The sequence below is a fragment of the Dendroctonus ponderosae genome, unplaced genomic scaffold (assembly GCF_020466585.1).
Source record: "Dendroctonus ponderosae isolate FM_Combo_2020 unplaced genomic scaffold, Dpon_F_20191213v2 Dpon_F_20191213_3, whole genome shotgun sequence".
NCBI classification, from domain to species: Eukaryota; Metazoa; Arthropoda; class Insecta; order Coleoptera; family Curculionidae; genus Dendroctonus; species Dendroctonus ponderosae.
The window spans coordinates 16,886,117-16,897,377 of NW_026018508.1; the positions used below are offsets into that span (position 1 = coordinate 16,886,117).

Consider the following 11,261-nt stretch of genomic DNA (forward strand, 5'->3'; position numbering starts at 1 on the left):
TTTGACGTTTTCTAGTTGCCATTTTGAATTTAAAGCTTCACTCGTTGCTCCATTCAGGGAGTGACGTAAGTCGCGAAGCACAATTTGTTGTTAATTTCATCGATGAAGACAATTGTAATACTAACGTCCCATTAAACAACTTGGCGATCAGGTCGTTTGAGTGAAAAAAAACTCATAATTTTTTTTGATATTTTGACTTACGTTTCTTGTATTAATTTGCGGGAAACATAGCTGCTCATGTGACGACAACAACGCATTTATGAAGTACGCGAATTTTGGGAAAATTGCATTAAAAGCAACAGAGCAACATAGGAGAAGATAAGAATAAGAGAGAACATAAGCCATAGATAAAGACGAGTACATAAGCCTTGTTGTATGCAACAGAGCTTCAGACAATTTCATATTTCAACTTGAAAATGTTTGGTTATATTAGTATTTAATATTTTTTATATTTTTTTAAATGAAAAACCATGTTTAAAACCCTTAGAAGAAGCATATGGACAAAGTTGAACCTTTGGGATTTAAGGGCGGCGCCGAAGCCCCACAAAAAGGTATCTTTCTTGATTTCTCTTTTTGCGCAACATGATGCAAAATTATCAACTAATTATACGAAATTATATATATATATATATATATATTATATGAAATGTGCAAAATATGGTATATTTGGAGCTCTGCAATAAAAATGCGCTGACAACTTTAGCCCTAAAGGGTCTACTTTGACTCAAAAGCCCAATACTTTTACAGTTGCTTCAATATGCCAAAAAACCGTCTGGGGCTCAGTTCGCAACAGATTCCCAAAAAACCGTCTATCTGATCGACGACACGGACAGTGAAAGCCCCAAATCTCCCAGAAATATTAGCAGGTATACCACCAGAACGCACACTTGTGGAGAATTGACCAAAAACAATGTGGGAGACAAAGTGATTTTGTGCGGTTGGTTGGAGTATCAGAGAATGAATAAGTTTATGGTTTTGCGCGACAGCTATGGAGAGACTCAGCTGCTGATACCTGAGGTGGTAAATCAAACATACAAACCGTCTTTGACTAATTATTAGCGCCTTTCAGGGCAAAAACATAGTCTCAATGGAGGAAGTTCCCTATGAAAGTATTATCGGAGTGTCAGGCACTGTTGTCGCACGCCCCAAAGAGATGGTAAACAAGAATCAGACCACTGGAGAAATTGAAGTGAGTTAATCCAGCCTTCTGTCCACATTGTCTTAGCAAAATTCCTTTAAAGCTGCAAGTGGACAGCCTGGAAGTGGTAAACAAAGCCAGAAGCAACCTGCCTTTCAATATCCGGCAATTCCAAAAGGCCAAAGAGGCACTTCGAATGCAATACAGATACATGGATATCAGATTCCCACAGATGCAGAGAAACTTGCGCGTTCGCTCCAGGCTTTTGATGAAACTCCGGGAGTTTCTTATAGAAAACCATTTTGTAGACGTGGAAACTCCCACGCTGTTTAAAGCCACTCCTGGAGTAAGTTGGAGAATTCTCTAGAGAAATTCGCTGACTTTTCTGGGCCGTTTTCCCAGGGGGCTCAGGAGTTTGTGGTTCCCACTCGATTTCCCGGCAAGTTTTATTCGTTGGCGCAAAGCCCTCAGCAGTTCAAGCAAATGCTGATGGCAGGGGCTTTGGATCGGTACTTTCAAATCGCCAAATGCTATCGAGATGAAAGCGCCAGGCAAGAAAAACCCCTAGAAGTGAATACATTTTACCCTAACTTTGAAGTGTTCTAGATCTGATAGGCAACCGGAATTCACCCAACTGGACATAGAGCTGTCTTTCACAGATGTAGAGGCGATTATTCAGCTAATAGAAGAGCTGCTATCATATGCCCTTGCAGATTTTGTTGAGAAAATACCGCGCTCTTTCCTCCGGATGTCTTACAGGGACGCCATGGAGAACTACGGATCAGATAAACCTGATATATCCTTTGATTTTAAGGTAGTATCTGATTGGATGCCGATTCCATCCGTCTATTTGAGGATTTTAGCTGCAAAATTGCACATCACTGCTGGAAAATAACGAGAAATTTGCGGCAGTTGAGGATTTTGGAGCGTATTTACTGGTTTTCGACCCTAAAAGCGTGCCTTGCACCCTGACTAAATCTGTGAAAGAGAACTTACTGCAAACAGCTAGACAATTCCCTAAGGCCAAATTAGTGCAGAGTGTGGTAGCCAAAGATTGGCCGACTAAAATGCAAAATCTCTTCTCCACTGAGGAAGCCAAGGAAATGTTGAACCGTTTTTCTATTACTGAAGGCTCAGTGCTGTTTATTTGCTATGGAACCAAAAAGGAAGCAGTGAGTAAGGAGGTTTCAGTCAAGGCTTTTTCATTTTCCGGTCCTTTTTTAGAGTTTACTTCTTGGCAGAATTAGGACGGAATATGTTCAATTCCTCGAACAATCCGCTCAAGTCAAAATTAGGAAAAGCGGGTTGCATTTTCTCTGGGTCGTAGACTTTCCTCTCTTTGAAATAAATGGCGTTACTGGGAATTTGCAGTCGGCCCATCACCCATTTACCGCACCGCATGCGGAGGATCTTGATCTGCTCAACCAGGACCCTTTAAAGGTACTAAAAGGGTTGGTCCCTAACGTCCAAGCCTAATAAAAATTCTGCAGGTTAGAGCTTTGGCTTATGATTTGGTGCTGAATGGCTACGAAATTGGCGGAGGATCGATCCGGATTCACGACCCCGTTTTGCAGGAGCAAATACTAAATGTTCTCAATATCGATCGGGACTCTTTGCAGCACATCATCGACATGCTTGGTAAATGGGAATTGTTTTCATTAACGTCTCTAGGTTTAATTACAAATACTTTCAGGATCAGGCTGTCCACCTCACGGAGGCATCGCCCTGGGTCTAGACCGGATTTTGGCAGTTCTTTTGCAAATGACCAGTATTCGGGATGTGATCGCTTTCCCCAAAACTTTCGAGGGAAAAGACCCGGTCAGTCAAGCTCCATCTGAATTGCCAGAGGAGACGCTAAAGTTATATCATATCAGGCCCCTAACAGGACATAGCTAGCTTTTATGAGCTTGCGAGGCAAACGCGGATATTCTCAAAATATGGTATATTTTATCACATTAACACTGTTATTTTTGCAGTTTTTATATTTTGAAATGTTCTAAGGTTTTATCCATTTAGCTGTTTGTTTTCTTTGCGAAGTGAATCGGGATTTGTACATTGTTGATTAAAGCCCAGTTTAAACAGGGAAAGATATATTGCATTTCTTTGCAGATGATTCACTTCACGTTAAAAACAAGTATCTTGAACAAATTGGTTCCTATGTAGTACATGCACTGTCGACGCTTTAGGAATTATAAATATTTCTTTAGACTTCAATTGAGACACTAATTGATTATGTTTGGTGGCAGTGACATGGAAAATGCGTTTTAAATGAAAATATATGAGTTTGAACAAGTTTTTTTGGTAATTATTAGAGAGACAAAACTTAGTAGAGCAATATGGCATACCATTAGTCACTGGAACCTAATCCTAGGTGTATACCTGGAACTTATATATCATCAGGTAAGATATCAGGTATCAAGTAGTTGCACAGGTCAGCTTCTGAGCTAACAAAATTGACTTTTCCGGCAGTTTTCTCATCCAGCCAGCCCTTGATCACAGCCCAGCACCCCGAGAAGATAGTGGAAGAATTGATGATCAAACAAACTCCCAATCTCTCGGGATAGTGCCTGCTAAGCAGCCAAATCAGGTTCTTGATCAGTTGGTAATCCATGCAATTGAGGCCGAAGTCTTTCAAATCGAATACTATGCATAGATTGTCAATGACTTCCTCAAAACACCGTTTGCAGGCATCCTCCAGACAATAGACAATGAACTTTGTTAGTTCATCGATGTCCCTTTCGCTGACATTGTGGTTCTTGGCTGGGATGTAAACCACCGGTCGTCCCTGCATATCCCTATGCTTCAACACTCTGGCTTTATTGGCTTCCAGGTTCTTTTTCACAACTGAATGCTCTGGATTCAGTTCAGCCACCCCATAGTCCTTTCTCCACTTGTTCGTCTTCAATATGGCCTGAAAGGCACTGTCAGCACTCCCGAAGGCTCGCAAGTACCTTTTCAACGAGAAGTCATTGTGATACTGCTCGGGATCCGCTTCAGAAATGAGTTTCATTCGACTTTTCAGATCTTGAAACTGAGCTTCTGGTGTTGGAGGGCTTCCAGCCATTTTCTCTCCCGATCTTGTTTACGTCAACTAAATACAATTCAATGAACGTTATATGGATTTTTGCCTGATCTGCTAATACTTGGGGCAGAGCATGTGGCTGATAAGATAAAATGGGAACTAGATCAAATTACTATTTATTTGCTTACTGATCACATCTTTGGATAATGAAGTTTTGACAACTGGAAATGGTGTGAAGTTGACAAAATCAGTTTCCAACTACTTGCTGACCGGATCCGTTAAAGTCCGTTCGAATTGCATGTTTATCTCTCGCCTTTATGCATGATTAGAATGAGATGGACTAGGGCTGGCCAGAGGAAACAACCATGGTGGATCCAAGGTTATGTTTATGTCAATGGTTTAAACGTTTGATTTTGTTTATACATTTTACTTTTTATTTATTATAGTGGAAAACAAGTTTAAACGTATTGACAATGGATCGGAAGCCGATTAGGAAACTCAGTCAAGAAGTTATTAATCGAATCGCTGCGGGCGAAGTAATCCAGAGGCCGGCAAACGCTTTAAAGGAACTGATCGAGAACAGTTTGGATGCGAAAGCTTCTAATATTCAAGTTACTGTAAAAAACGGAGGTTTGAAGCTGTTACAAGTAAGTACCCAAACTCCTTGGACGTTAAATGCCAAACAACTCAAATCAAGATTCAAGACAATGGCACTGGCATTCGAAAGGAAGATTTCGAAATTGTTTGTGAACGCTTCACCACTTCCAAGCTTCAGGAATTCGAGGATCTCCATAAAATCTCAACGTATGGGTTCAGGGGCGAAGCCCTGGCTAGTATTTCACATGTGGCGCACTTGACAATAATTTCAAAGACGAAAAATGATATTTGCGCCTATCAGTAAGAGTATGCCAGTTTATTTGGTGCTGAATGCGACGAAATTTGATTTTTTAGGGCTGAATATTGCGACAGCAAGCTGAAAGCCAAACCCAAACCTCTGGCAGGCAATCAAGGCACAATTATCACAGTGGAAGACTTGTTTTACAACATGAATGTTAGGAGGAATGCCTTGAGATCGCCTGCGGAGGAATATCAGAAGATTTCAGATGTGGTCACCAAATATGCCATTCATAATGCCCTAGTGGGTAAGTGATTAGGTCTAAGCAAGAGCAAAGTAATCGAAGGAAATGTTCTCTTAGGGTTTGCCTTAAAAAAGCATGGCGCAAACAATGATATTCGCACCCCAGTTAATTCAACCCACGTTGAAAACATCAGGCTTATCTATGGAAGTTCTATTGCTAGGTATGTTTTATTGCTTTTTCATATTTGGGCTAGCTATGGTTGATTGGGGTTTGCAGAGAATTGCTGGATTTCAACTTGGAGAACGACAATTTACAGTTTTCCTGCAGCGGTTACATGACGAACGTGAATTACTCGACGAAAAAGTTCCAGTTTTTGCTCTTCATCAACCACCGGCTAGTGGATTCTCCCAGTGAGTCTTGGGTTTGGTTAATTTGTAGTCTCCAATGCAGGGAGTTGTTGCAGGTTTGAAAAAGTGCATCGACGCAGTTTACCAGACTTACCTGCCGAAAAACAGCCACCCTTTTGTGTATTTAAGCCTAGAATTGAATCCGAACAACGTGGATATTAACGTGCACCCTACTAAACATGAGGTGCATTTTCTGAATGAAACCCAAGTCGTTGAGTCCATTGCGACTGCACTTGAGCAGAAATTGCTGGGGTCGAACAGTTCCCGAGTGTTCTACACTCAGGTTGGCTTGGATTTGTGACATTTTTCTGAGTAGTTCTGATTAGTGGATGTTTCAGTCCAAACTGCCTGGCTTGCAAATCGAGACCCGTGAAACTTTAAGGGACAAGGATGACTCGAGAAAAGTGGCAGAATCGCCCAAGTATACGGTACGATGTGGATTTACTTTTCCCCGGCTGGAGTCATGGAGGAGTCAATTTTAGGTCCGGACCGACTCGAATCTCCAGAAATTGGACAAGTTTTTCGATGTGAGCCGAAAAAATATTTTTCCCGACAAGCCCCAAGACGCAAATGTCTCCTTAACAGAGGCGGAATACGACAAACACCATGCTCACTTTTTGCAGCAGCAGGAATCGTTCGAAGATCGGTGCTTGGATAAAACTGTTCAGGATCTGAATGATTCGCCAGGTATTTATTAGAAGCTCTAAATGTCTGCAGGGATTTTAACGGTGTTGGCACCCAAGCTAAGGCGGCTACTGAGCAACCATCCAACGACGCCGCTGATAAATCCAATGTGGTGTCTTTACAGTCCCAAATATCTGCGTCTCAGGAGGCAAAAAAATGCGAAAAGCCGCTCAGCAAGCATCTGATCAAGAAGATAACCAGGTATATTTACAGGGTGGTCCAAAGTTGAGTGGTGATACTTCACCAGAATGCAGGCGCAAGTTGAAAATTCACTTAATTTGAAAGTTTTCGCATTATCTTACGTTAACAGTAGAGCTTTTGATTAGGAAAAAATAGAGCAACTGAACAGCGAAGCAGTGCCGCTTTAAAGTTTTGAAGTCTTACAAATTTTTGTTTTATTTCAAAACTCTCAACGTTGTGGCGAAGGCGAGCCACTCGGTAAATTACTGTTTGATTAATTTTTACAATTTTTGCGTTCTGATATTGTAGAGTAGATACAAAGTTGACCAGCGTACTGCAGCTTAGGAAAAGCGTGGAGGAAAATTGCCATCGAACGCTCCGTGAAACGTTTGCTCAGCACGTTTTTGTCGGCTCAATCAGCCCAAGCCAGGCACTGATTCAGTACAACACTCAACTACTGCTTTGCAACACCAAGCTGATACTTGAGGAACTGTTTTATCAGTTGGTTTTGTACAATTTCCAGAACTTTGACTGTTACCGGTAAGTTACATTGATTCTCAGCGGGGATTGATAAATCCTATTTCGCGTCTTCAGGTTCGAAAATGCGATGCCGATTAAAGACCTGGCGCTGCTCGGCCTGGATTTGCCAGATACCGGATGGACCGAAGAAGATGGTCCAAAGGAAGAACTGGCTGTTCGGATTAGTGAGATTTTAACCGAGAGAGGGCCCATGCTTCGGGAGTATTTTTCCATCAACATTGGCCCTAATGGGATGCTGCAGAGCCTACCCATCCTGCTTGGTGTGTCTGGTAATTGCGGCTCAATTTCCCGTTGAAAAACTTGATTTTTCAGAAAACTACATTCCCAACCCCTTGGGGGTGCCGCTCTACCTAATCCGACTGGCGACGGAAGTCGACTGGGAGGAGGAAAAAAAGTGTTTCGACTCATTCGCCAGAGAAACTGCCATGTTTTACGCGAATGTTTCCAGCGACACTGACGAGAATGGGAAATCCTGGAAATGGGTCACTGAATATGTACTGTATCCGGCTTTAAAAGAATATTTTATTCCTTCGAGGCGTTTCACCCAAAATGCTGCAATTTTGGAAATAGCCAATTTGCCTAATTTGTATAAAGTGTTTGAGAGATGTTAACTTTTTACTGTGGCATTGTTTTGCATTAAGTTTATTTTGTACACCATAGGGAGTAACGTTTGTTATATTTTGTAAATAAACCAAAAAAGCGCCTGAGCACTTCTGTCTTTCCCCGTCTAGTTGTTATGTTGACATTCATCCTAACATGTGATCCTAACCTTATTTTCATTTTTGAAAATGATTAATGTTTTCTTTATTCTGTTGTGTGTCATTATAACAATTGTAAGTGTTAATTTATCGTTAAAATTGCGAAGAAACTAGGAACAAAAGTCGGCTTGTAAAAAAAAATTTGGGCTTATCCCTCTTTGACCTATTAATTATTAATTAAAGATGGCCCTTGCAAGCAGTGCTTCGATAAGATCTCAATCTTTAGCAATTGCTGCCTAATCGTGTGCACAAAGGATGTTTTTTTCTAGCTGTTTGGCAAACTCATCAATGTGGATGTGCCAAAAACCCCGAACATTTTGGCCCAAACTGCCGAAGTTATTGAAAGGGGCAACTTTTCGTATTTCTATGTCTACAGTGGAAGGCCCATCGTTCTCAATCTCACATCAATGTAAGACTGAAATTATCTGGAAGATTTCCGCTTCAACTTGGTTTGGTTTCAGACTGGGCGACGCCGATTTGTACATCTCAGAAACAGTGAAAGCGCCCACTTATGATCCTGAGACTTACAGTTTGCATTCGGCCACTTGTGGGGATGACGTCGTCGAAGTTCCAGAAAGGTTATAAAGGCTTAACATCAGTCTTACACAGCAATAAACTCGCAGCGAGTTTCATTAAAATCCATCGTACCGTTCGCTAAATACAGGTTGTCCCATAAGAGCTTGATCAAAACGGTTCTGGGATATTATTTGGATCAAAGGAAGACGATCTGACTTAACTTTTAATAACAAAAAATATCTGGCTCCTCTGCGATTGATGGTCAAAGTTCTACAAAAAAATTATCTTCGAAATATCGAGATAATGGTACGAGATATTTTGGTGAAACTCACCGTGAATTTGTACTTACGTAAGACTCATATTTTAATGAAACAATCGAGTCAAGCCGTTCTGGGCAAGTGGTGAATTCTTGAGTGTCGTGCAAGGGCGGGTCCAGGGGACAACAAAAGACTGAATTTCTACTTCTTGACCTCCCCTGACTCGAAAGCTGGATCCGCCCCTGGTGTCGTGGTACAAAAACTACCCAAACGTTTTATTTGCTCGATGGAATCAACTCATTTTTTTCTTGGTTGATGCATTAATTATTTATTCACAATTTTGTGCTCTTTATATCTTTATGAAATCTTGTGGCATTCATAGTTTTTGCAAAAAAAATTTAGTTTTTTTGCCACTTTCACGCTTTCACGCACTTTGTCTTCGCAAAACCCTAATACTTTGACCATGTCGGTAACTTCTTTATTAGAAAAGGTCATTCGAAACGAATTTGTGAGATTGATTGACAATTAATTTATGCCCCGTATCGCGATATTTGCAGTTAAAGTCTAACATTGTTAAGTGGCAAGGAAACAGAAATATTTTCTTCGCTAAAACTATGACTGCTACAAGATTTTACAAAGAGCACAAAATTGCGAATAAATGATTAGTGCATCAACCGAAAAGAAAATGAGTTGATTTCATCCACCAACTGAAAAGTTCCAGTAGTTTTTGTACCACGACACTCAAGCATTCACCACTTGTCCAAAACGGATGAACTCGATTGTTTCATCAAGAGTCTTACATAGGAAGAAATTCACAGCGTGTTTCACTAAAATACATCTATTACAATTCTCTGGATATTTCAAAAGATACATTTTTTGAAGATCTTTGACCATTAATCGCAGAGGAGCCAGTCATTTTTTGTTAATAAAAGTTAGGTCAGATCGTCTTCCTTTGATGCAAAGAATATCGCAGCATCCTTTTAATCATGTGCTTACGGGACACCCTGTATTTCGCAAAAAACATAATTTAGCCCATCAATAACATAGAAGCCAATAATTAAAAAAAAATAAAACTTAGGACAAATCGTCTTCTTTTGAGCAAAAAAATGTTGCAGTATGGGACACCCTGTATATTTATAATGCCGTTTAGTCTTCAGATTGAATGTCTTCAATTATGTGAAAAAAACTTGTTTTAGCTTCGAGTTCCCATTGGCGGTGGGAGTCTATGGCTACGCAGAGACATCAGTTTTCCTGTTGCAAGTGCAGGAAAATCCCTCTTTCCCATACGCCCATAAGCGGTGGGTTGTAATCAAGAAAGAGCTGCTGGATGTAAAGGAGCCGGCGAGTGAAGAAGTTGGAAACAGCGATTCTGCTGAAGCTGCGTTCAAGCACCGCGTGAAGAAGAAAAGAAGCAAACGAAGTTCAAGCATGTCGAGCATTTACTCGGTTTTGGAAGTTTTGCAGTTGATTTTTCTGTGAGTCGTTTTCAATTTTTCAAAAAACTTTCAGTGAAATGTCTAGTTTTAGAAAATAAATCTTCGTTAATTTTTTAGGGGTATTTTTTTGAATCATTAACGTTTACAATCCGAGTGCTTGTTGATGATGATTTTCCACTTCAAGCTCTTCTTGTCCTTCTTTGGGCAAGGACATGCCGGGGAAACCTGCAAGGGGGACAATTAAAGCCATTTTGTTCCCACTATCATGCACTGCTTACATCGGTTTGGGCCCCTGAATCAACCGCATAGTAATTACTGTTATGCGACCGGAGCTCGTGTGTCGGCTGCAGAATATCCAGCGTGGCTTCGGACCCTCCTTGTTCGCTGCTTCCTTCTCCTGTTCCGATCGACACTAAATCGCACATCTTTGCTGCTCAACTTCAGCCCACTCACCTGGATTGCTGCCTTTGGTCTCAGCGAAATAAACTCCCGGAGTATGAAAGAGTCGCTTTTCCGTTCTAGTGAAGAACTGCGGAACCGGCTTTTTGAACTTCAGAGTTTCTATGGTGTTTTTAATTTCGCTCGGCATCGGCCGGTTGCTGAGCTTGGAGGCATTCGGCCGAATCATCAGCGACTGCTCACTTGCCTCGTACAGATCCGAGAGAATCTTTCTAGAAGCACGTTGCAGTGCCTACCCGATTATTTAGCGCTTGCTCACCTGCTTTTTTGTTCGGTACTCTTTGCTCCTGATTGTTTGCCGCAACTCGGTGATGTCTTTGGGAGCGCGCTGGTCTCCAGTAGAGCAACCAGGCAAAGATCGAGGAATGAAGCTTGAAACTGGCGGATTTTCATCTGGAGCTTTAAACGATATGAAATCGGAGGTCACATCGCGGATTTTCAGCGAATTGTCCGGGGACTTGCGTGAATCTCCTTCTCCCGTTGCTGATGGATTATGGCACATCACTTTGGAGGTGGATTGCAAGGGTTCGCAAGGAGGATACGCTGTAGCGAGCTGAAATTCGTCGCTTTCCATTAAAAAAGTTGTATTTGATTTTCCTTTGTGAAAATGATCGTCGTTTTGTGCAAAGGTGGCGCAAGATTATGCCAAAATTCCATGTTTTCCGTCTCGTTTTGCATGTTTCTCGGAAGCAAAATGAGCAAGAACACTCGTTCTTACATCATTCCAGAGATAACTAAATGGCCTTTATTCGAAGTTTCTCAAGAACCATTCGAGCCACAGAATT

General features: G+C 41.3%; 5 protein-coding genes across 7 annotated transcripts in view; 3 read left to right on the forward strand and 2 right to left on the reverse strand.

Annotated features, from left to right (window-relative positions):
• The first annotated feature begins 231 nt into the window (after positions 1-231).
• LOC109533761 (aspartate--tRNA ligase, mitochondrial) lies at positions 232-3,432 on the forward strand. 2 transcript variants are annotated; one of them, XM_048664991.1, is made up of 11 exons: positions 232-551; positions 748-1,017; positions 1,070-1,189; positions 1,242-1,484; positions 1,541-1,689; positions 1,745-1,952; positions 2,002-2,310; positions 2,363-2,578; positions 2,629-2,776; positions 2,832-3,078; positions 3,248-3,432. In XM_048664991.1, exons 1-10 carry the CDS (start codon positions 471-473, stop codon positions 3,032-3,034), a joined length of 1,947 nt encoding a protein of 648 aa, XP_048520948.1. In that variant the 5' UTR covers positions 232-470; the 3' UTR covers positions 3,035-3,078; positions 3,248-3,432. The 2 variants fall into 2 exon arrangements, with proteins under 2 accessions (XP_048520948.1, XP_019754726.2); XM_019899167.2 differs by having other exon boundaries at positions 2,832-3,432.
• LOC109533763 (CRAL-TRIO domain-containing protein C3H8.02) lies at positions 3,066-4,398 on the reverse strand. The gene has a single exon (XM_019898401.2). It carries the CDS (start codon positions 4,200-4,202, stop codon positions 3,525-3,527), a length of 678 nt encoding a protein of 225 aa, XP_019753960.1. The 5' UTR covers positions 4,203-4,398; the 3' UTR covers positions 3,066-3,524.
• Positions 4,399-4,481: 83 nt separating this feature from the next.
• LOC109533117 (DNA mismatch repair protein Mlh1) lies at positions 4,482-7,757 on the forward strand. 2 transcript variants are annotated; one of them, XM_019898367.2, is made up of 13 exons: positions 4,482-4,539; positions 4,607-4,807; positions 4,858-5,057; positions 5,112-5,302; positions 5,357-5,459; positions 5,516-5,649; positions 5,703-5,929; positions 5,985-6,074; positions 6,129-6,333; positions 6,390-6,531; positions 6,820-7,050; positions 7,105-7,310; positions 7,363-7,757. In XM_019898367.2, the coding sequence occupies exons 2-13, from the start codon at positions 4,634-4,636 to the stop codon at positions 7,659-7,661; spliced, it is 2,202 nt and encodes a 733-aa protein (XP_019753926.2). In that variant the 5' UTR covers positions 4,482-4,539; positions 4,607-4,633; the 3' UTR covers positions 7,662-7,757. The 2 variants fall into 2 exon arrangements, with proteins under 2 accessions (XP_019753926.2, XP_019753917.2); XM_019898358.2 differs by having other exon boundaries at positions 4,529-4,807.
• Positions 7,758-7,776: 19 nt separating this feature from the next.
• LOC125503891 (UPF0669 protein C6orf120 homolog) lies at positions 7,777-10,133 on the forward strand. The gene is made up of 4 exons (XM_048664993.1): positions 7,777-7,883; positions 8,078-8,217; positions 8,270-8,386; positions 9,778-10,133. The coding sequence occupies exons 1-4, from the start codon at positions 7,839-7,841 to the stop codon at positions 10,058-10,060; spliced, it is 585 nt and encodes a 194-aa protein (XP_048520950.1). The 5' UTR covers positions 7,777-7,838; the 3' UTR covers positions 10,061-10,133.
• LOC109533139 overlaps positions 10,123-11,261 on the reverse strand; it is a 2,488-nt gene continuing 1,349 nt past the window's right edge. The window contains exons 2-5 of the mRNA XM_048664992.1: positions 10,736-11,029; positions 10,471-10,684; positions 10,296-10,429; positions 10,123-10,242 (exon numbers count right to left, since the gene is read on the reverse strand). Of these exons, the coding sequence (XP_048520949.1) occupies positions 10,153-10,242; positions 10,296-10,429; positions 10,471-10,684; positions 10,736-11,029 (732 nt within the window). The 3' untranslated portion in view covers positions 10,123-10,152. The remainder of the gene's footprint in view (positions 10,243-10,295; positions 10,430-10,470; positions 10,685-10,735; positions 11,030-11,261) is intronic.